General features: G+C 40.5%; 1 protein-coding gene across 2 annotated transcripts in view; it reads right to left on the bottom strand.

The window, feature by feature from the left end:
* Positions 1–21211, bottom strand: part of TGFB2 (transforming growth factor, beta 2) — an 82563-nt gene that overhangs the window by 3252 nt on the left and 58100 nt on the right. For both annotated transcript variants that reach the window (XM_012664916.1, XM_012664917.1), the window contains 4 exons: positions 4813–4945; positions 4579–4689; positions 2879–3056; positions 1569–1722 (listed from right to left, as the gene is read on the bottom strand). In XM_012664916.1, the coding sequence (XP_012520370.1) occupies positions 1569–1722; positions 2879–3056; positions 4579–4689; positions 4813–4945 (576 nt within the window). The remainder of the gene's footprint in view (positions 1–1568; positions 1723–2878; positions 3057–4578; positions 4690–4812; positions 4946–21211) is intronic.

Here is a 21211-nt window from a genome sequence, read left to right as displayed (position 1 = left end):
TGATCTATACTCCAATTTATTTAGAAAAATGAAAGATTTCGACAAGATAACTTACGAAGTCCTTTCCATCTCTAAAATCCTACATTATGAGCCATCGGGATGAAGCATATGAACAAATATCATTATTACTTAGAAAAAATCTTCATTAATTGGGGCTGGGAACTTGTAACATGCAGTCTAGGACCTGCCTTCTGAAGTAGCCGTCTACCCTCATTGGAAGAACTTGATAAAATAGTCAGATTCTTGTTTACTTCTGGTTACTGTTCACAAGACTTAGAGATATTAACTTTCAAGTCATTTTCACATATATCATCTTTTTGTACTTCATATCAACCGTTGAGTTTGGCGTTATTATTTTAACAATAATTTTTAATATAGACGTTCCTTTTTACCGATAAGAAATCGAGGTTCAGAGAAGTTGAATTACTTTCTAATTGTCATACACTAGTAAACCACTATGCCAAAGCATCAACTGAAGTCCCATTGTTCTTTCTAATGTGACAGTACCTGATGGAGGTGATAACAGATTCTTTTATTAGATGGAGACCTGGGTCCCTTCGCACTTCAGCTACATATGACACTGTGTGATATATTGATTCAAAAGGTTTTGCTTTTGTTTTTTGCTACCTATTTATGCTTATAGCTTTGAAGAATGGAGACAGAAGCTCGGCAAGGTGGCTTATGCCTATAATCCTAGCACTCTGGGAGGCCAAGATGGGAGGACCGCTTGAGGCCAGGAGTTTGAGACCAACCTGAGCAAAAGCAAGACCCGATCACTACAAAAAGTAGAAAAATTAGCCAGTCATGGTGGCGCATGCCTATAGTCCCAGCTACTCGGGAGGCTGAGGCAGGAGGATCGCTTGAGCCCAGGAGTTTGAGGTTGTAGTGAGCTATGATGACATGACTGCACTCTAGCCCAAGCAACATAGAGAGAATCTGTTTCAAAAAAACAAAAAGAAAAACAAAAAGAATGGAGATAGAGAGCAGGCTGGGACTGGAGGAGATGAAGAGAGGTTGGTCAATGGGTACAAAAATACAGTTAGCTAGAAGGATTAAGTTCTAGTATTTAATAGCCACAGTAGCGTGACTATAGTTAACAATAATTTATTGTGCATTTCAAAACAGCTAGAACAGAAGATCTGAAATGCTGTCAACACAAAGAAATGACAAATCTTTGAGGTGATGGATATCCTAATTACCCTGATTTAACTATTACACATTGTATGCCTGTATCAAAATATCACATGTACCCCATAAATTATTATGTATCAAACATTATTTTTTTAAAAAAGAATAGGAAATAAAGAAAAAAATTCAACAAAACTTCCCTCGAGTTGCCTATAATCTAATCGGGAAGGCGAGACCTATCGTTCCAAATTGATCAGTCTTACCTTCTGATTTCACCTGCAGCCTACATTCTTCCTCCCCATCTAAAAGGATTTCTCCAGCACCCATACATGTGTGATGGTAAAAGCGCAACAGGCTAATTATAATTCATTTGGAAATACTATCAGCAGGTGTACATTGGTAACCTGAGAATAAAAGCAGCAAATTAGCCCAGCACGTACCTTACTGTGCTGAGTGTCTGAACTCCATAAATAGGGGCATGCTCCCGCACAGAAGTTAGCATGGTACCCCCTGGGCTCATGTATCCATTTCCAGCCAAGATCTTTCTTGAAATCAATGTATAGTGGACGTAGGCAGCAATTTTCCTGCACATTTCTGTTAAAAATAAATAAATAAAGAGCAGTGGAGATTTTAAAGCTGATTTACCATGCCACCCCATCCCTGCCTCACCCCAAACCAGAAAAATGACTCATTCATTTAATCAACAAACATCTAATGAGCAAATATCATGAACCAGATCTTAATGGTTTTACTGTAATCTCAAGTGGCTTTCATGATGGGGTGCTGGGCTGATTTGCTGGGCTTCCTTCCCTTATCAGCCCTATGCCCCGACTCCCTTGTCTGTGACCTAGAAAGTCAAACCTCTGCCCTCAAATGACTAGATATAAGCAGAGAGTGGCTGGGAGGGACCAAAGCCTTTCCAGTCAACGCTGAGCAGGTCTGCCATCCAGCCTCTCTTGCCCTTTCAAAGATAAGATGAATAAAGGACAATGGCAATTTTCAAAGAACCATTTTTCCTTTGAGAATAGATCCTTTATTTCACTGCATGTCCTTTATTTAGAATGAACCAGAAATTAGGAAACGTGGAGTCTTGCTGAGTGCAACCGCTGGCTCTGGCAACCAAAAACTGCCACGTTACTCATGACGTCTGACACTTTGAGCACTTTATCAGTGAGGACCCTGTGCTGCCCCAGAACATTCACACTCTTCCTCCATGAACTCCTGTGGCAATGGGAAATAAATTCTTCCTGCCCTGTTCTCTTACTTCTCTCACATTCTGTAGCTCAAGACACGGCAGATGGCATTCTTCTGCTGTCTCATCTCTGCTGCTATGAAAGAGGTACAACCATGCACACTCTGTAGTGGGGGAAGGCTTCATATAGATGCTGGGTCTTCCTTAATTAAAGAGTTGGCATCAAGCACCTCAAATAAACTTGTATTTGTTCTGGGGAGCAGAGAGCTCATTTCCTTCTTCCGCACCAAAGCACTTCAGAGGGATTTGGGGGAAAAAAATCAGGGGGCTAGTTTTCTCCTTTCACAGTTGGTTCAATGCTAAAGAGCTGATGAACACAACACAGCGATAAACTGTTTTAAGCCTCTGGGAAGAATGACGTTATGAGATGCCAGAGCTATCCTGTACCATACCTGGCCTTAAACAATGAGTTCCATTCAGGTCATTATGTGGTAGAAGAAAAGCAAAAGGCAGTACAAGAGGTAACAGATGCAATTACTTTATTTTTATTTCCTTTACCTAAAGCAATAGGCTGCATCCAAAGCACGCTTCTTCCGCCGGTTGCTCTGATGTGACTCAAGTCTGTAGGAGGGCAATAACATTAGCAGGAGATGTGGGGTCTTCCCACTGTTTTTTTTCCTAGTGGACTTTATAGTTTTCTGATCACCACTGGTATATGTGGAGGTGCCATCAATACCTTGAAAAAATGCATTTGGGTAATAAACATTTAGCTTTACCTTCATCAAATATAATTAGCCATATTTTTTTTCTTTTGTATATTGTCACAAATAGCAGTGATGACCACCACAGCAGTATCAGCTAGCTCTAGTCATTCCCCGTGGAAATAGACACAGCACGACAGGACTACTGCACGTGACACTGAACGCTTTTAAATGGGGCTCTTGTCAGAAGGGGCAGTTCAGTGTCAAAGGCAGGGCTGTTGGTTATGAAAGTCACTACAGAAGAAGTCTTTGACCTATAGTCCAAGGGCAACCTAGGTAGTTTATTTTAGTCAATCCTCAGTTTAGGCTGTGCTCAGACCCTCAACAACTGAACACATGGCAATAGATGATGCCTTGTTACCCACTGGTTCACGCTCTTCCTAAGACTACTAAACTCAAAAGACTTTCCTAATGAACATAAACTGAGACTTAGCTAAATTGCAATGCGTGAGGTTCAAGTGAAACAGAAGTCACCCTTACCTAATGCTATTTTGGGAAGCTGTGAAGAAAGGGCTTTTTCATTTATTTTATGGCATCCTCAACACTTTCCTGATTCCATCTGAGATTTAGAAACTTGAGCTCCCCGAAGCATGCTCAAGAGACTGCCAGTTTAAGCATTTAATCTCCACACTCCAGAGAATCCTGACTAGGTTAGAGATTTAAATAAATCTCTAGGCCTCTGGGAGTATTTTTCCACAAGCGAGGGCCACTGTAGCCTTCTAAAAGTGGATGGAGGTCCCGGAGGATGTTACCAGGGCAGGGAAACCAGCTCCCTGACCTGGCGTTGCAGGCCCTTGAGGCACCAGCATATGGGGACAGACTTCCCTCTCGCCCCTCCTCATCCACAAGTCAGTATCTCATACCTGAAGTGACTTGTACCCTTGGCATCTCCTCATTGTCCCTGACTTTTGGCTAATTCACTTAAAGGTGTGCATGGGGAAAATTAAAACTTTTTAAATGTGTTTATAAACTAGCATAAAAGTCTGATAAGGAAGCCACTTGAACTATTGGGTACAGGCTAGGAAAGATGGAATGTTCCAATATAAGGAAGGTTACTTATGGAAGCCATGGAACAAGGGGATTCCTTTCCTCTGTGAAACATGGTTGTCAGTTCCTGCCATCTGGTTTGGGGGATTATCAATGGATTTCCTTGAATGCATGCTATCTTCTTCTATAGTATCAGTATAGATGGAAAGTTGGTTTGCTAAAATGAACAATAAAGGTCTCAAAAATTGACTAGTTAATAGTTCGGAGTCAGTCAGTTAGTATTGACAGAGTCATCACTGGGTATCTTGCAGTATAAACTGGGAATCCATCCCTTTCTTCCAATCCTTTATTCCTTTCATATATCTTTATCCAATCACATCACCGTCCAAACAAATGTCTTCAGGCCTCACGAAACAATCCCATTTTCACACGCAAACTGATTTTATCCCCCATGACATTATCAACATAGGTCCTTCCCTCCCCCGTCTCATACAACCAAGTTTCAGTTACCTGCAAATCTTGCTTCTAGTTCTTCGCTTTTATTTGGGATGATGTAATTATTCGACGGTACAAAAGTGCAGCAGGGACAGTGTAAACTTATTTTAAATCCCAGGTTCCTGTCTGGAAAACATTAAGTCAAGGAGGTCATTTGTATGTGTGTCTATACCCTTAAATCTGCAATCAATTTACAGTAACTTAAGGCTACTGAACATCTAGGGAGGAAAAAAGAGAGTGATTTGTAACCTTTATGGTGAAGCCATTCATGAACAGCATCAGTCACATCAAAGGACAGCCATTCGCCTTCTGCTCTTGTTTTCACGACTTTGCTGTCGATGTAGCGCTGGGTTGGAGATGCTAAATCTTTGGATTTGAGAATCTAGAGGGGGAAAGAGCAAGAGAATAAAGCTCAGTTGGCATACTGACAGCATGACTAAACCAAAACCTTTAACAGTATTCCCATTCATTATCTAAATTTAGCTCCACTGTAGTATATCCATGCATTGTTGTCTCAATAGCATGGCCACATGCATAAAAACATAACACCAGGCCATTTGCCATGAAAAATAGAGCTACTAAATCAGCTGCATGTTATGATAAAGGTGACAGGAACCATAAAGCCAAGTGTCTAAAAGAAAGTGACAGTAATTATTTTACTTTGCTGACATAAGCTTTGCAAGATTTCAACCATAAATTGTGTGCTATTAAGTTAATGGTTTTGTTGTTCTGCTTCCCTACTTATTTAATTTGGGGAGCTGGGGTACGAGGAGGGACAGGAGGAGAGGTCCAGTTCAGAGGGCCATGCTCACTCTCCAAGGCTCTGAATTATAAATCTCCTTCTGATAAAGAGAGAACGATTCTAACCTTGGTTCCTAAATCCACTGGCATTAAAATACATGCCATTCCTCAGCTTTTGAGGTAAGCTGGGAGTTTTACTCTCAATGTGACTTGTTGTGATTTATAAAGATGTCCATATCCTGCAGACTAAGACTGAATTTGGGCAGGAGCAGTCTGGCGTGGTATATAGACAAGTGTCTCAAAGCAAAGCAGCCTACACACTGAGACTTTAGAAAGACGCATTTATTGCAAGTAAGTAAAGAGCAACTGTATTATGTTCTTGCTTTTCTATAAGTGAACATTTTAGGTGGCTTTTTAAAAGTTCTATATTGAGACAATAGGGTTTTATGAACCAAATCACAATCCTAAGTATCCTAGAGCTGTAGTAAATCCCTATCCAAACCCTGTATCCTGCCTTTCCTCAGTACTTGGGGGCTCAAGCCCTGTCATTTTATACTGCCCTTCCTGATATTAAGTCTAACTGTTTTGTGGTCATTTTATACATATGAGTTTGGTCTCTCCAACAAGTTCATAAACTTCCCCAGGTCAGAGATCATGTCTTCAATTTGATATCATTTCAAAGCATAGCATTGAATTGAATGAATGTCTATTAAATGATTATTTGAACATCTAGAAGATTTATTAACCCTCCTTTAAAGCTTGTAAAACAAAAATGCATAATGTTCTCATCGATTTTAAAATGTACTTTCCTTCCGTGTGCACATGAGTTGTTTCAGGTAATTTGGCAACAAACACTTCCTGAAATATTTGGCATTATAGTAGACTTTTTTTCCGGATTAAGTACAGAAAAGGAAAGAGATTCCTACAACTGGACCCTTGGGAGCCCTCATGAATTTTAGACAAAGGCTATTTTATAGACCTGCTCCTATGGTTCAAAGTACGGCACTAAAAGAAGAGAATGTAGAAGTAATCAAAATTTCATCGTAGGTAAGAAATGCTCTTTGTGAATTAAAGAAAGCAAATAGACATGACGTGAGGGCTGGGTACACTGGGTTCTGGGCTTGCCACACATTATTTCATTTAATTCAATGCTTAAAACATTCCTGTAGGGTAGATTAAGAAAACTGAAACTCAGGGAGGTGAAGTAACTTTTCCTAGGCCTCCCAGTCAACAAGGATGGAGAGGGGATTCGAAGCCCAACCCTAAATCATCTTCCCACTTCAGTGTTGGATTTTTGAAAGCCAAATAAGTTGTGGGAGTCAGAATTGCATCATGATTCACCCTCCACCCTTTCCAGACGGCAGAAAATATTCAACGATAGAGGCAAAGATTTTGAAATAAGATGAAAACAAATATCAGTACGAGATGAAATTATAACATGGTAGAATGTATAGACAATGAATGCTGACATAGAGCTATAACTTTAAAGATACAGCTTAACAGCAGTCAATCCTCTGGGAATCAAACCTTGCCTTGAAGATACTCCTAGTTGGGCAAATAAGACACCACTTATCCAATTCAGAATAAATGGTATAATTCACCTAATATGGGATAACAATGATAAAAATAATAGTTGAGAAGAAGTTTTCAGGCATTTCCATCTGCCTCATTGGCTAAAAATTAATAACACTCACAGTACTCATTTTTCTGTCCTTCAATTCTTCCCCTAGCTGATCTTCTGTAATGACGCCATATTACATAATGCTCTGCCTATCTGCCATGCTCCCAATAGCACGGTGTCTATCTTAATTCATTTTCATATAGCTAACAGACACACGACCTAGAACAAAACATTACTTTCATTGTTGAATTAACTATATAGGATATACATGTCATATATCAAATGTCTATGACATCTATATACACACACGTATGTATGTATATTCAGTCTCACTGAAGATACATAATCTTTAAAAAAAAAAGTCATGACCATATTGACCAAATGGGCAGGAAAAACACAGACTGTCAAATCTATGGAAATTCTTTACCTTACGGAAAAGGAGTAAATCTATATTATCTTGCTTTAAAAAGAGACCAAAGGGAAGCAAAGAGACTCTGAAGCTTTTTCTCTTTTATTAATAAATCTCACTGCAGCAGTCCCCAAATATTTTGGCACCAGGGACCAGTTTCATGGAAGACCATTTTTCCCGGGACAGGGTGGGGGTTGGGGGAGGCAGAGCTCAGACAGTGCTGCGAGGCCCAGTTCCTAAAAGGACTGGTACTGAGCCCAGGCAGGGAAGTTGCGGGGGACCACAGTACTAGAGGACTTAGAGATAAGGGCTTTCTCAACCATAGAGCACTGGTGGGCTCAGACAATGGACAACTTTATACTCTCACATGGGTAAAAGGTCCTATAGATCTTTTTACTAGTTTAACACATTGCTGCACTAGAAAAAAATTTTTTTTCTTGGAGCAACAGTGTTTTATTACAAAAATAGAATAAAAACTTCTAAAACAAAATGATCCTTTCTAATTTAATGAAAAATTTGTTATTTTTTATTGTTTTCTGTATGTGAATTATATGTAATTTGAAAAATTGTTCACGCGGCTCCCAAGGTGAAGAGATGTGTGAGTTACATATGCTTCACGAGGCCCCGGGCTCAACACTAGCATGAGTTAAATACAACTCACATGGCAGTTAATGTGTTAAGATTCAAGAACAGGGCACAGGGAACAGGGTTATAGAACCACCCAAGGAAGACAGTTAGTTAGCTACATAATTCTGAAACAGAGAAGTGACTTGGTCTTGTGGTTTTGTTGTCTCAAACTTTATGGTCAAGGAGTTCTTAAACCCACTTGTTACACTTTAACGCCATTCTTCTTATCCAGTCCTTACTGGAAACAAGAAACAGCTGCTTTCCATCACTCAGAGAACATCCTTCATATTCTTGGAGACTATTATTAAGTCCCCCTCTGTGTGCTTCCTTGCTCTCTCTAAGCTAAATAAACCTGGTTCCTTTAGACCACGTTTAGAGGGGCAATTTCCCTAACCTTTAATCACCTGGGTCACTAACAAGGCTGATGCTATATAAAAGTATTCCTCCTACCACCTCACAATTTCACTTCAGAACTGTCTAGAAAACCTTTTAATCACATCTCAAAGTTTTAATTTAATTTGAAAGGTGGCTTCTTCCTAAGATTAGCAACAACCTTCCTGCTCCCTGTTTATCTCCCGTTTCTCACCCGCACTGAATGGAACTGAAAGTGAAGGCCTGGGAAATCGACCTGCTGCTAGTGTCCGTCAGTATTTTCTTAAATTGAAGAGTTTATATAAAAAGTTTGATCAGACAAGTCAACTTCCCATTCTATTTTAGCCTTTGCCATCTGCCTTTCTCCAATCTCTGAACAATAAGGGTATTGAATGTTAACAGTTGGGGATACGCAGCTGTTGTGTTTTTTTCTAGATCCACCAGTCATTTCCTTCTAAATTTCTTTATACATCTTATTATGGCAACGATAATTGGGTTGAATAGTAGAAGCTCTCTTAACAGGGCTCCACTTAACTGGTCAGGTTAACCAGTATTCGACATGCGTTGTGTGCTCTGTAACTGGTTAGCCGAGGCCCACGGCACACTGGGGATCCTTTCTGGAAACTTACCCTCCAAGCACTTCTGGTCTTACCAGTTGAGCTGTATACTTAGTAAAACATCAATTGTATACATCTTAAAACCTGTTTATGACACTTGGACTTGTTACTGCAATTATACAAGTTATTTAAATGGTTAAGAAACTGATGAAATACAGGACTGAAAGAGGATGTTCCTTCTGTTTTTTCTGTAAAAAACCAAGTTGAATGCCTTGAAAAGTCTTCATAAAGATCAGTTGCCACAAGAAGGAAAGTTGTTTGGAAAATAGTTTGGCAGTTCCTCAAAAAGGTAAACATAAAATTACCATATGATCCAGAAATTCCGATCCTAGGTCTATACCCCAAAGAACTGAAAGTAGGGACTCAAACAGATACTTACTTGTACATCAATTTTCATAGCAACATTATTCACAATAGGCAAAAAGTGGCAGAAACCTGTGTCCACCAACAGATGAATGCATAAACAAAATGTAAATATTCATACTGTGGAATATTTCTCAGCCATAAAAAGAATAAAATTCTGACACATGCTACAACATGGATGAACCTTGAAGCCAGTCACAAAAGGACAAATATTGTATGATTCCACTGACATGAGGTACCTAGAATAGGCAAATTCATAGAGATAGAAACCAGAATAGAGGTTACTAGAGACTGCGTGTAGAGAGTAACGGGGAATTATATTTTAATGGGTACAGAGTTTCTGTATGGAATTAAAAAAAAATGTCCTGGAAATGAATAGTGGTGATAGCTGTACAATATTGTGAATATATTTAATGCCTCTAGGTTGTATACTTAAAGAATGGTTAAAAGGTAATTTTTATGTATATTTCACCACAATAAAAAATTTTTCTAATTTTAGGTGTGAGAGAGATAGCTATAAAAAATAATATAAAAATCTAGAAGGATCCTGCACTCAGGTTGCTCATCAATTGTCCTTAAACTCTCACTACTTCAAGGAGTGAAAGTAAAAATTAGAAATCGTAGATGATGTTTGGATGTGGTTTATGTAAAACATATGACATGGATTGGCAACTGGCAAAGCCATGTCAAAGAAAAGTCCTTGGCCATTCATAAAGAACTCAGCCTCTGCATGTGAATTTGTATGTGTGTGTGTATGTGTGTGTGTGTGTACATACATACACATATATTTGTTGTAAGTTAAAAAAATGTACGGTTTGCATCTTTCTCTCTGTTTTTCTCTCTTGTGTTTTACAATCCCCTGCTTTAACTGATTTTTTTTCTTTAAATAACTGATCAACAATTGAATTAAAAAGGAGGGCTTCTAATGTATTGAAAAATGAGATTTAGCTGTCTCTGGCTTAACAACCACCCACAGTGATGTTTGAATACCACCTTCATTACATTACTGATATATATACATTATACATAATATGTCCAAAATACCCACATATCGCCTTTAGCAAGACTCTAAGCTCTTTACTCAATTACAAAACTCCCTACACAAAAGCATCCATTCATTTCTCTGCCATTGGAAAGCAGCCAACCAGGGAGTGGATAAAGGTGAAAGTCACTGATGTTACCCAATAGTTTGAGGGGGAAAAACAAATGGAAGTCCTAGATGCAAAATTATAGCCAGAGAAAATCTTAGTCTTAAAAGAATAAAGCTGTAAATCAACTCAGGATTTGGCTTAGACACTAAGGGCGACATCTCTTACACTCCTATGAGACATTGCAAAGAGTTATAAGAAAATGTTGAGAATCCAATGTTACTTTCCATGTTCAGACATCAACAGACCTGCAGGAGAACCAAGGGACCAATTCAATCAGAGTTCTTCTAGAGGAAAGGGAATTTAACCATAGGGCTGTAGAGAAAAACTGACACCAGGTTAACTAGTGTGGGCCCATCTTATTTTCAAATGCATTTAATGCTTTTACTGCTCTAATTGCATTTAATGTTGAAATGTATTTAAATGTGTTAAATGTTTCAGTGACTCTCAAGGAGTGATTAACAAATGCTGCATCAAACATTCGCTCTGCTGGCTCTGAGCATGATTCTCTCAGATCTGCTTGACCCCGTGTCATTAACTTAAGTATTCTGAAATACTAGCATTGGAAAGGCACTTAGAGGCCATCTGCTTCAACCCAATACAATTCGTTCTCTAATATCTCTCTGTCTAAAGACCTCTCATGACAGCGACACCACTACTTTATGAGAAAGGTCAGCCCACTTTTGGATAATTCATATTGTTGGGATTCGTCTTTATCTTGGACTTAAAATTTCCCTCAATAGTCTTAGTTAATAGTACCGCTATCTCATATTTGTACAGTCATTGTAGATTTTCAAATATTTAAACATTTTTCCTTCCATGTTCTGTAGTCTTCACCAAATGTCTGTGGAGTGAGTATCATGGCCTTGATGATCTACATTCGGTAGCTAAATGAAAAGAAGCCTGAAGCACTTAGATGTGCTACTAAGGCCCTGTAAGAAGTGCCTGGACTACTGTCTTGCCCTCTTAATACCAATGGAGAAGGCTTTCCAATATTGTATTTTGCTCTCTTGGAGCAAGATGTAAAATTCTTTCTTCTGTATGTCAGACCCCACTCAAAGAGGTGGCTTCTCTCAAATGCTCCCTTCAGGACAAGGTTCGAGGTGCTTCACCATCCTTGTCAAGCCCCTTTGCAATGTCTCTCTTAAAATTAGTTCCTTGACGAGCTCCAGATATGGTCCAGCAAATATGGAGAATATAGGGACTGTGTTGAATATGGAGAGGGGAGTAGCTATCACTTCCCTGTTCTGGTCACTACCTTTAATGCAAACTACTTTGGGCAGCAGCCACATCATATATTGAGTCATAGTAAATTTTTTGTTAAATAAAACCTTTGTTCTTATACACAAACTATTGTTAAGTCAGATTTTCCATGCCAAATCCTTTCTGGAATAAGGCGGAATAAAAAGAAAGAAAGAAAGGAAAGCAAGAAGGGAGGGTGGGTTGGTCTTTCTAGCCCAGTGGTCTCCAGTGTTAGCCTGCATCAGAAACATCTGGAAGGCTCGTTAACACAGACTGCTGAGCCCTCTCCCCAGAGTTTCTGATTTAATAGGATGAGGTTGAGGCCCAAGAATTTGCATTTCTAACATGTTCCCAGGTGATGCAGAAGCCGCTAACCAGGGACAATGCTGAGAACCATTGCTGTAGTCTGTTTATGTAATTCATTTTTTGAACATAAATGCAAATTGCACATGTATATATCTGTTAATTATGAACTTTATTATTTGATCCAGGTTTTAGCCTTTTGGAATCTCTCTAAATCTTAAGTTTGCTGTTCAAAGTATAAGCTATTCTTCCAAGCCACATAGTACCAGCAACAGTGCATCCAATGTCTTCATGAAGTTGACGATGACAATGTTGTATATCATAGGGCCAAACCAGAACTTGTTGCCGGATCCTTAGTTACTTGCTTCCTGGTTGGCCATTTCTTTAATTAACACTCTGTGGTATGCCGTATACAGCAGAAAAAAGTGGCATCTCACTAGTTCAAGTGAGCTATGAGGCCCAGTTTAGTCCAGGAGTCCTGCCCATCTGGGCCAACTGACTATCCATACCATTTCTTCAGAAGACCCTAATGACCCTAAGACCCTAAGACCCACATACCATAGGGTTGTGCCAAGTACCTCTGAAAGCCATTAGGGTAGTGAAAATGTCCAGAGGCTTTGGAGTCAGATAAACTCAAACTATCACTCACAGGATCTGTGATTTTTCTTATTTATAAAAGGGGATAATAAAACCCCTCTCATACGCTTGTTGAGAGCATTAAGTGTCACAGAGTAGGAAAAGCACCAATCACATTGCCTGGTATTCAATAAATGTGAGTTATTATTATTATAATTATGTTCCTTACCTGGTCAAAAACTTTTAGAGGCTTCTAATGCCTAGTGAATAAACTCTAGATGACTTAGTTTGGTATTTAAGACACAACGTGCTACCAGCCTATCATCCTAGACTCATCTTTCATCCCTGGAAGCCTAATCTACATTTAGATATTTCTCTAAAATATCGATTATGTATTCCAAACTCTGTCTTCAGATTAGTAACTCTGTCAGAATGCCTGCCCCCTTCTCTAATTTTTACCTAAAATAAATAAGTAAATAAAACAGAAAAACCACCTCCATTCTTCAAATCCGAACTTGAAGTCCAGCTTTTCAATGAAATGCTTACTTTCATGCTAAAGTCAGACTTCTTTCCCCAGTTCCCATGCAATTACTGCGTAGGCTGAGCACGTGGCACCTCGCACACAGCGGATGCAAAGGGAACAAATGTCCATATCCTCCAATAGGACATTAAGCTTCTAAAAGATAGAGGGAAACATAAAAAATCTCCCACAAACGCTAGTATTCTAGTTTGATGACACTCGTCGCTGAAGGAATACATAGTCACTGATTAATTTTGGAGGAATCAGACTCTCTGGGTTGAAATCCGGATAATATCAATATTTTGTCTCAGGCAGACAGGCACACAGAGCACACTCCTGAGAGCGTTTCTTGGCTTATCGACAGGAGGAACTGATATTCCAACACACCACTCCAACAGTCACACTCTGGAAGCCTTTCCTGTACTATGCAGGAGTCTTTTCCCCATCATGCCAAAAAATAATAATACTAATAACTAGTGGCATTGCAATACTTAATATGATCAGTTAACTTGTCTAGTCTTTCACGCATTGATTGAATAATTGCTGAGCATCTTGTAAGCAGCTGAGTCCTCATTTATCCATTCGTTTGAATTTATTTTATAGTTCACTTCCTCTAGTTTAGTGCAACAAACATTAGCACTGGCTGTGAGCAAAGCATTATACTTACATCCCAGGACAGTAGGATGGCCCCTGTTCTTAAAGGAGTTCTTTGCATAGTAAGGGAATACAGACATCTCGACAAAAACGTCAAAAGATGTGTTCATAGGACACGATGAGGTGACAGAGGCAGGACATCTACCCTAGCCCAGTGAGGTCAGGGAAGGTTTCTTGGAGAAAGGAGAGGGTAAAAAGATAACTACCAACATCTGAAAAACCAGCAAGGACACTAGGCATTAAAAGAACACAGGCCAGGTAATAGGGGCATGCTGGCTTGTTGGAAAGGAGAACAAATAAATGCACCCTCCTTTCTAAACTCTATATACTTGGATTTGTAGAGAGTTGATAGGCATATTGGTTTCCTAGAACTGCTGTAACAAAGTACCATGAATCGGATGGCTTAAAACAACACAAAGTTATTCTCTCACTGATCTGGAGGCTAGAAGTCTGAAATCAAAGTGTTGGCCAGACCAAGTTCTCCCTGAAGCCTCTAGTGGAGGCTCCTTCTTCACCTGTTCCAGCCCCTGGTGGTTTGCTGGCGATCTTTGCTGTTCCTTAGGGACAGCTGCATGACTTCAATTTCTGCCTTTGTCTTTACATGGAATAGTCCCTGTGTTTTTATGTCTTTACATAGCTGTCTTCTCATAGGAACACCAGTCATATTGAATTAGAAATACTTCCCCTTCCAGGATGACCTCATCTTAACTAATTATATCTGTAATGACCCTATTTCCAAAGAAGATCTCAGTCTGAGGTATTAGGGATTAGAATTTCAACCTATCTTTTATTGGTGGGGGAACACAATTCAACTTCTCACAGTAGATATTCATTAATTATACTGTGTCGAGCATCTTCTAAATGCTGAATCTAACTATGAGGTCCTTCAGAGCAAAGAATGTTCTTTCTCTTTCTTATTGCTACCCTCCCAACCCCCGAGTCTTCTCCACGGCAGCTTACACAATCCCTACTTGGTAAATCCATATTAACCAACAGACTTGATGAGAAAGACACACTTGATCAAGTGACAAATCAGCCCCTGAATAATAAGTCTTTTATAGTGATAGATAAAGCCCGCTTCTTGGAATCTTATACATACTCACAAACCCACCACAGAGATTAAATATATCAAAAAGGACAGAAAACTCATGAGTGTAAGCAATTTTATACCGCATTTTACACTTTCTACGTCATGTATTTCATTCTGGGGATGAAAACGAGGGAGAAAAAGCAAGGAAGAGAATTTCCAAGTCATAGCAAATGGAGCACTCTAGAGAATCCGAACTGGGTAAAATGGCTTTTATGTCACTGAGGCACAAATGGAGTCCTCTCTCCTATTTAACTGCAGCCTCCTTGATCACGCTGGGTCACTTCAGGGGTGCCTAACACACCGACACACTGCATGATTATCCTTCAGAAGTGGCTTGACAGACCCAGTACTTATCTCGTTTCTGCCATCACCATGTCCTGTAATTGCCATGGCTCCTTTGTAATTGCATCTTTCTGAGAGGTTGTGAGTCATGTGTACCTGGCAAGAGCCTCACGAGAGCCTGCAGAGTCGGCTCCCGTGGAACACACATCAGCTTCAGAAGAAAGAAGCGCATGAAAATGCATTCTCTTTGGAGCTCAGATAGCTACATTATTACGTCCCTGTATTAACTCTTTCTTTTTACAGGACTTAGTAGTGTGCATTGATATGTGCCCATATAACACACATGCATGTGCAATTATGATCAAGTATGGCATACATACATAGATATTTGGTGACCTTTATGGAAATGTCACTGGATATGCCTTTCAGCTATACACACACACACACACACACACACACACACACACACACACACACAAGAAGGTCTCTGTGATGAAAACACCTTATAAGTCTCTATTGTTTCCTTCCTTTTTTTTATCCTCTACAGATGGACCTTTGTGCGGAGTGCACATGTGCATAAACAAGTAAATTCACTGCTACAGGTCTAAGGGATGAAGGAGCCCTTTGTATGAACGGGAAGTCTTTCAGATGCTGCAGCTCAATAGCATTCATGAGACCATCAGGCATAAATCACACAACAGAGAAGACGATTCAACTGGACTAAAGTCACATCGGTACGGGCCAGGAAAGAGATAGGTGCAGTGTGACATTTAATGGCAGAATTTGAAGGAAAATGAAGTCAAGGCCATAATATCTTTTTCTGGGCTGAATTCCTTCAGTCCCTGAGGCTGCGCCACGCAGCCTGCTACTATGGATCTTGACAATTGTCCAGTTGTTTCCTGCCATGGAAAGGGTGGAAAGAGCTTCCACCACAAGACTATGAACTCTCTGGGTTGCATATTATGATTTTCCTATTTGATCTCCCTCTTCCAATCCCGCTTGGACCTGACACTAACACATGTGTACTTGGGGAACACACTTCTAACATTTTTTACCTACCTCCTGGCACCTGTAACGCATAGAGCCTATACTATAATTTAAGTCCCTACTTATATTTAGCTGAGCACTTTAATTTAGGGCATATGACTATACAGTAATAGGTCTCAATAAATAAAGTAATAAAGTAATAAGCCTAGCTTTCCTATGAACAAAAAATTTATGGGTTACCCAAGAATATCAGTTTCATTAATTTATTACATAGCTTTCTATTTTGTAACCTGCATGGTTATTATCTGCTTCACCAGAATGAGCTCTGAATAAATCACAGAAAATGGGTAGATACATACATTTCTTCCTTCATAAATATTTACATAAGTATGTTTAAAACAAATGTAGCAGAATTTCCAAATCCAGATACACGAATGATGTTCCTGAAAAGAATCCCCTCATGAGTGAAGTCACGTAATTATTTTAACAGTGTTCCTTGCACTTGGATCTTATTTTGACATTTTCCGTCAATTCATTCAAAAGCACTTATTGAGCACCCACTGTGCACCAGGCAGTGTCCGAGGAGTTCGTCTCTGGAGGTGGAGATAAGATCACAAACAGCATAAAGATGGAGCAGGTCAAGTGTGGCAGATGACGAAGAGTCTCAAGGAGAAAAGTGCATAGACATTGCGGTGAGGATGTTCTGGGAAGAAGGATCCTGAGATGTTAGATGGGGTGGCCAGGGAAGGCCTCTCTGAGCAGGTGACATTTGAGGAAAGACCTAAAGGAACGAAGGGAGTTGAGCCTCATGGGTAGCTGGGAAGAGCATTGTGGGTGGAAGGAACAGTGGCCACAGGCCTCAGGAGGGAGAGAGCGCAGAGGGTTTGAGGAACAGCATGGAGGTGAGCATGGGGGAGCCACATGCGTGAGGGGCAAGTTATGGCTGAGGGGCGGGCGCAGGAGGCACAGGTCAGAGCCAGTATCATAAGGCATGGTAAGGACTTTAGCTCCTTCCAGAATGAGGTAAGAAGCCATTGTAGAGCTTGACACAGGCAATTCTGAGCTAACCAACATCTGATCAGGAACCACTCTGACTGCTCTGTTGCCAACAGCCTCTAAAGGGACCAGGGTGGGGCAGGGAGACCAGCTAGGAAGCCACCGCCAGAGCCAGAGCTAAGAACTGCTTGGACCAGGACAGTAGCAGCCGAGATGGGAGTGGTTGGCTTTTGGATATATCATAAAAACTAGAAAGCCAACTGAATTACTTATTTTTCTCTTCGCTAGCACTTTGGCAGTTTCTAAAAATCGACGCGACCTTTCCCAAATCCAGATCTGTCCCCATTGAAGGAATTCTCCAGTAGACTTGATAGGCGTGAACACAGTTCTAGAAGAGGAGTTTCAAAGAGTATTCTCAGCCCTGCTGCTGGCATCGGGAAATAAACGTACATACTACCTTAAAACAGTTTTTGCCCTAGTGGAGGTTACGGAAGAGTTGGCATACCGAACATTTATAACACGATAAAAATGGAATCTTATTAAAAATCAATTCAGGGCCGGGAGCAGTGGCTCGCACCTATAATCCTAGCACTCTGGGAGGCTAAGGAGGGGGGCTCGCTTGAGGCTAAAAGTTCGAGACCAGCCTGAGAAAGAGCAAGATCCCAGTCTCTACAAAAACTAGAAAAAAATTAGCCAGGCATGGTGGCAGGCACCTATAGTCCCAGCTACTCAGGAGGATGAGGCAGGAGGATCGCTTGAGCCCTGGAGCTTGACGTTGCAGTGAGCTAGGCTGATGCCACGGCACTCTAGCCCCAGCAGAAGAGAGCAAGACCCAGTCTCGAAAACAAAAACAAAAACAGAACCACAGCAACAACAAAATATCAATATTCAGGAAGCCTATGTCAAGACTATTTGTGTGATGATGGAGCAGGGAGAGGGAGTATTGGGACAGGGGATGAGATAAAAAGACACCCTCATTGGGGTCGGTCACTCTATAATCATTCTCCAATAAGAGAAGCAAGGCACAGTGCAGCCTCCAGCCCACCCCTGCTGCCTCAGTGTCTTGATAAGGCAAACACACAGCTGTAAAACAATGACTGTCCCATCACCCTGTTCTGTCCCACCGATGACAGGAAACGGGTCAGACCTCGAGCAACCAGAGACGACCGACACCATCATGGAGTGGTTTTATAATCACGAGCCCACTCTAGGGGCAATACAAACCATGTCCCAGATGACAAGAAAGACCCTGATAATGATCTGATTCTTCTGCATCTAACGTGCCAGACTCTTAACAGATGTGTTCTCCCCACAGTAACTCATTAGACAAGAGCTGTTATCCCATTTTATGATGAAAAACTGAGGCTCAGAGAGAGGAGTGATTTGTAAGACCAGAAAGCTAATAAGTGAAAGCTTATTAGCTCTCCCTTCCCCTTATTGCCCCCAGGGCTGACTGGCTGTACCTCTTCCACTCTGACGTGCTCATCAGCAAGTGATGGAGACCACTGCAAGCAGATTGAGAGTAAAATATTCCTGAAGGAGGTTGTGAAGCAAACTCCTGGCACAGCGACCAAGAACCCAGACCCTGGGGGCAATAAGGGGAAGGGAGAGCTTTCATTTTGAAGAGATTTCGAGTGTGTCATAAATTGAAGAGAGTCTTCCTTTTAAAAGTTCAAACTCAATCAATACTTTGGAAACTATAATAACAATAGTAACTGTTGAGGAGACAGACAGTGTGCTAGGAGTTTGCATGATCTCTAAGCCTTACAAAATCTTTTCCAAGTAGGTGCTTTTATCTGCATTTTACTAATGTGGAAACAGCCCCAGTGACATGACTTCCTCAGACTCCCCAAAGGGACAAAGCCATGCCATGAACTCAACTCCAAAGTCTGTGTTCTTTCCGCTAGTATGGTAACGTGGTCACGGGCGCAGCCTCTGGGGCCAGGATGCCTGGATTCAAATCCTGGCTCTGCCTCTTCCTCGCTTCAGGGCCTGGTCACTGTGGTCCAGTTTCTCCATTTGTAAAATAAGGATAATAATAGTATCTACTCAGTGTTATTATAAGTATTAAATGAATCAATATATAAAGCAGTTAAAATAGTGCCTAGCACATAGTAAACACTGCATATTTTAGCAATAATTTATCCATATAGTTACTGAGTCACATTACCAAAGAAAAGAACAATAGGATTATTAGTTTGCAATTGCATAATCATTAACACTTCTTTGCATACCGTGGGGAAGGACTGCTATTCACACTACTTTTGGGGGTGGTCCTGTCTGCTCCCATGGTTAACAGACTCTGGGTAATGTCATAACCTAATGTAAATGATAACAATACATTTTCCTTGTGAGGCGAGCATGCCATTCGATCGGTTTGAAAAAACCTGAGATATTAATAGTCTTGTGCAAACAAAGTGTTTATTATACCTCATGGCTTTTTTTTTTTTTTTTAGGTGGGTTACTACGCTGTGTATGTCTCCAACGTGGCGCCGGGGCAAGGATCAGTATTAAGGAGATTGTATGCTGTAAAACTCTGTACAACAGGAGCACAGTATAACTTTTTTTTTTTTTCAGTAGCACTTTTTGCAAGTCTAATTTAACAGACAGTCAGTTTTTTTGGCTGACCTCTTTTTATTTTACACCCCCTTGGGCAATATGAGAAATGAAAGCTGAACTCCGTGTGTATGTGTGTGTATGAGAGAGAGAGAGTGTGTACACAAATGCAAGCACACACATGTGTTCAGGGTTAGGAAAAGGGGGCAATTTTCATTAAGCCCACTAATGCTGTGTTCCCTGCTACGATAGGAATCCCACCTTTCAGTTTTTGTAGCATTAGGATCCCGTAAAAAGTAGGCCTACGCTGTCTACCTTGAACTTTCAGTATTAAGACCCAGGGATGTATGTTTTAAGACCTCTTGCAGAAAGACAAAATGTCCATTAAAGGTAGCTGATGATTCACTCTTCCCCACCAAAATCTTTGCTTACTTATTTTGCTCCATAAACATCAATTCACCCTACCATCCTCAAATCGGAAAAATCATTTAATATTTACTATACAGCTTGAAGCCAAAAATAAATGGATATAAATGACTTAGCATTTAGCCACCATTTTACACACACACACACACACACACACACACACACACACACACACAGTCTTGCAACTGATCTCCTCTAGAAATGAGATTTCACCACATTTAACAAGCTGGTTACTGTTTCAATGCAAATTCAACTAGGCATTAAAACCCAAGTATTAAAGAAAGATGTCTGAGAAAGCAAGAGGACAGATTTTATTTTACAAATGCTCCTCCACTTACGATGGGATTCTATCCTGATATTGTACATATGGACATAACCCCATGGTAAGTCGAAGAGCATATTGAACGCTATCACTTTTGCATGATCGTAGTGGAAAAATCATTAAGTCAGGACCATCTGTACTCTAATTTGTCAAAGTTCTGATTGAGTATTCTATAAAGAGGGGAGTTCCCTTGCCAAGCTAGTGGTGGCTTCCCTGAAGCTGGGCACCCTCACTCTTTATAAAGAATACATAGCTTGCCAGTGCCTTCTAAGGCCACAGTTAAGAAATCTAAGGTTCCCTTTAAATCCTCTGAGCTTATTCCATCTCAGCACATTGATCTTCCACTGATTAACAGGGACCCGCCAGCAGATTGTACTCTACCAAGCTAGCCAGCACCAACATTTGCGGCCTCACACTCACATTAGCTCCAAGGGAGAAGGCAAGATTTTAATGGCTTCCTCCTTCTCTCTGTCTCTTTCATTTTTTCAGAGACAGAGTCTCACTCTGTGTCCCCAGGCTGCTCTCAAACTCCTGGCCTCAAGTGATCCTCCTGCCTCAGCTTCCCAAAGTGCTCGGATTACAGGTGTGAGCCCCCTCACCTGGCTTGGTGGCTTTTTCTCCTGCTGCTGTATGATGTATAAACCTAGTACATCACTCTGCTTCCCCGGGGAGTTGTTTTTGTATGATTTTATTCAGTAGCCTAAAGCTAATAATTTAATCTTAAAAATAACCCGGCAATTGACTTTCACAGGTAACTCAGTAGAGGGCTCTTCCCCCTGGAGGAATCAGAGACACA

This window comes from Propithecus coquereli, unplaced genomic scaffold, assembly GCF_000956105.1.
Source record: "Propithecus coquereli isolate 6110/MARCELLA unplaced genomic scaffold, Pcoq_1.0 Scaffold94, whole genome shotgun sequence".
NCBI lineage: Eukaryota > Metazoa > Chordata > Mammalia > Primates > Indriidae > Propithecus > Propithecus coquereli.
Note: the sequence above shows the minus strand (reverse complement) of the source record. Positions and strands in the feature narration are given on the sequence as shown.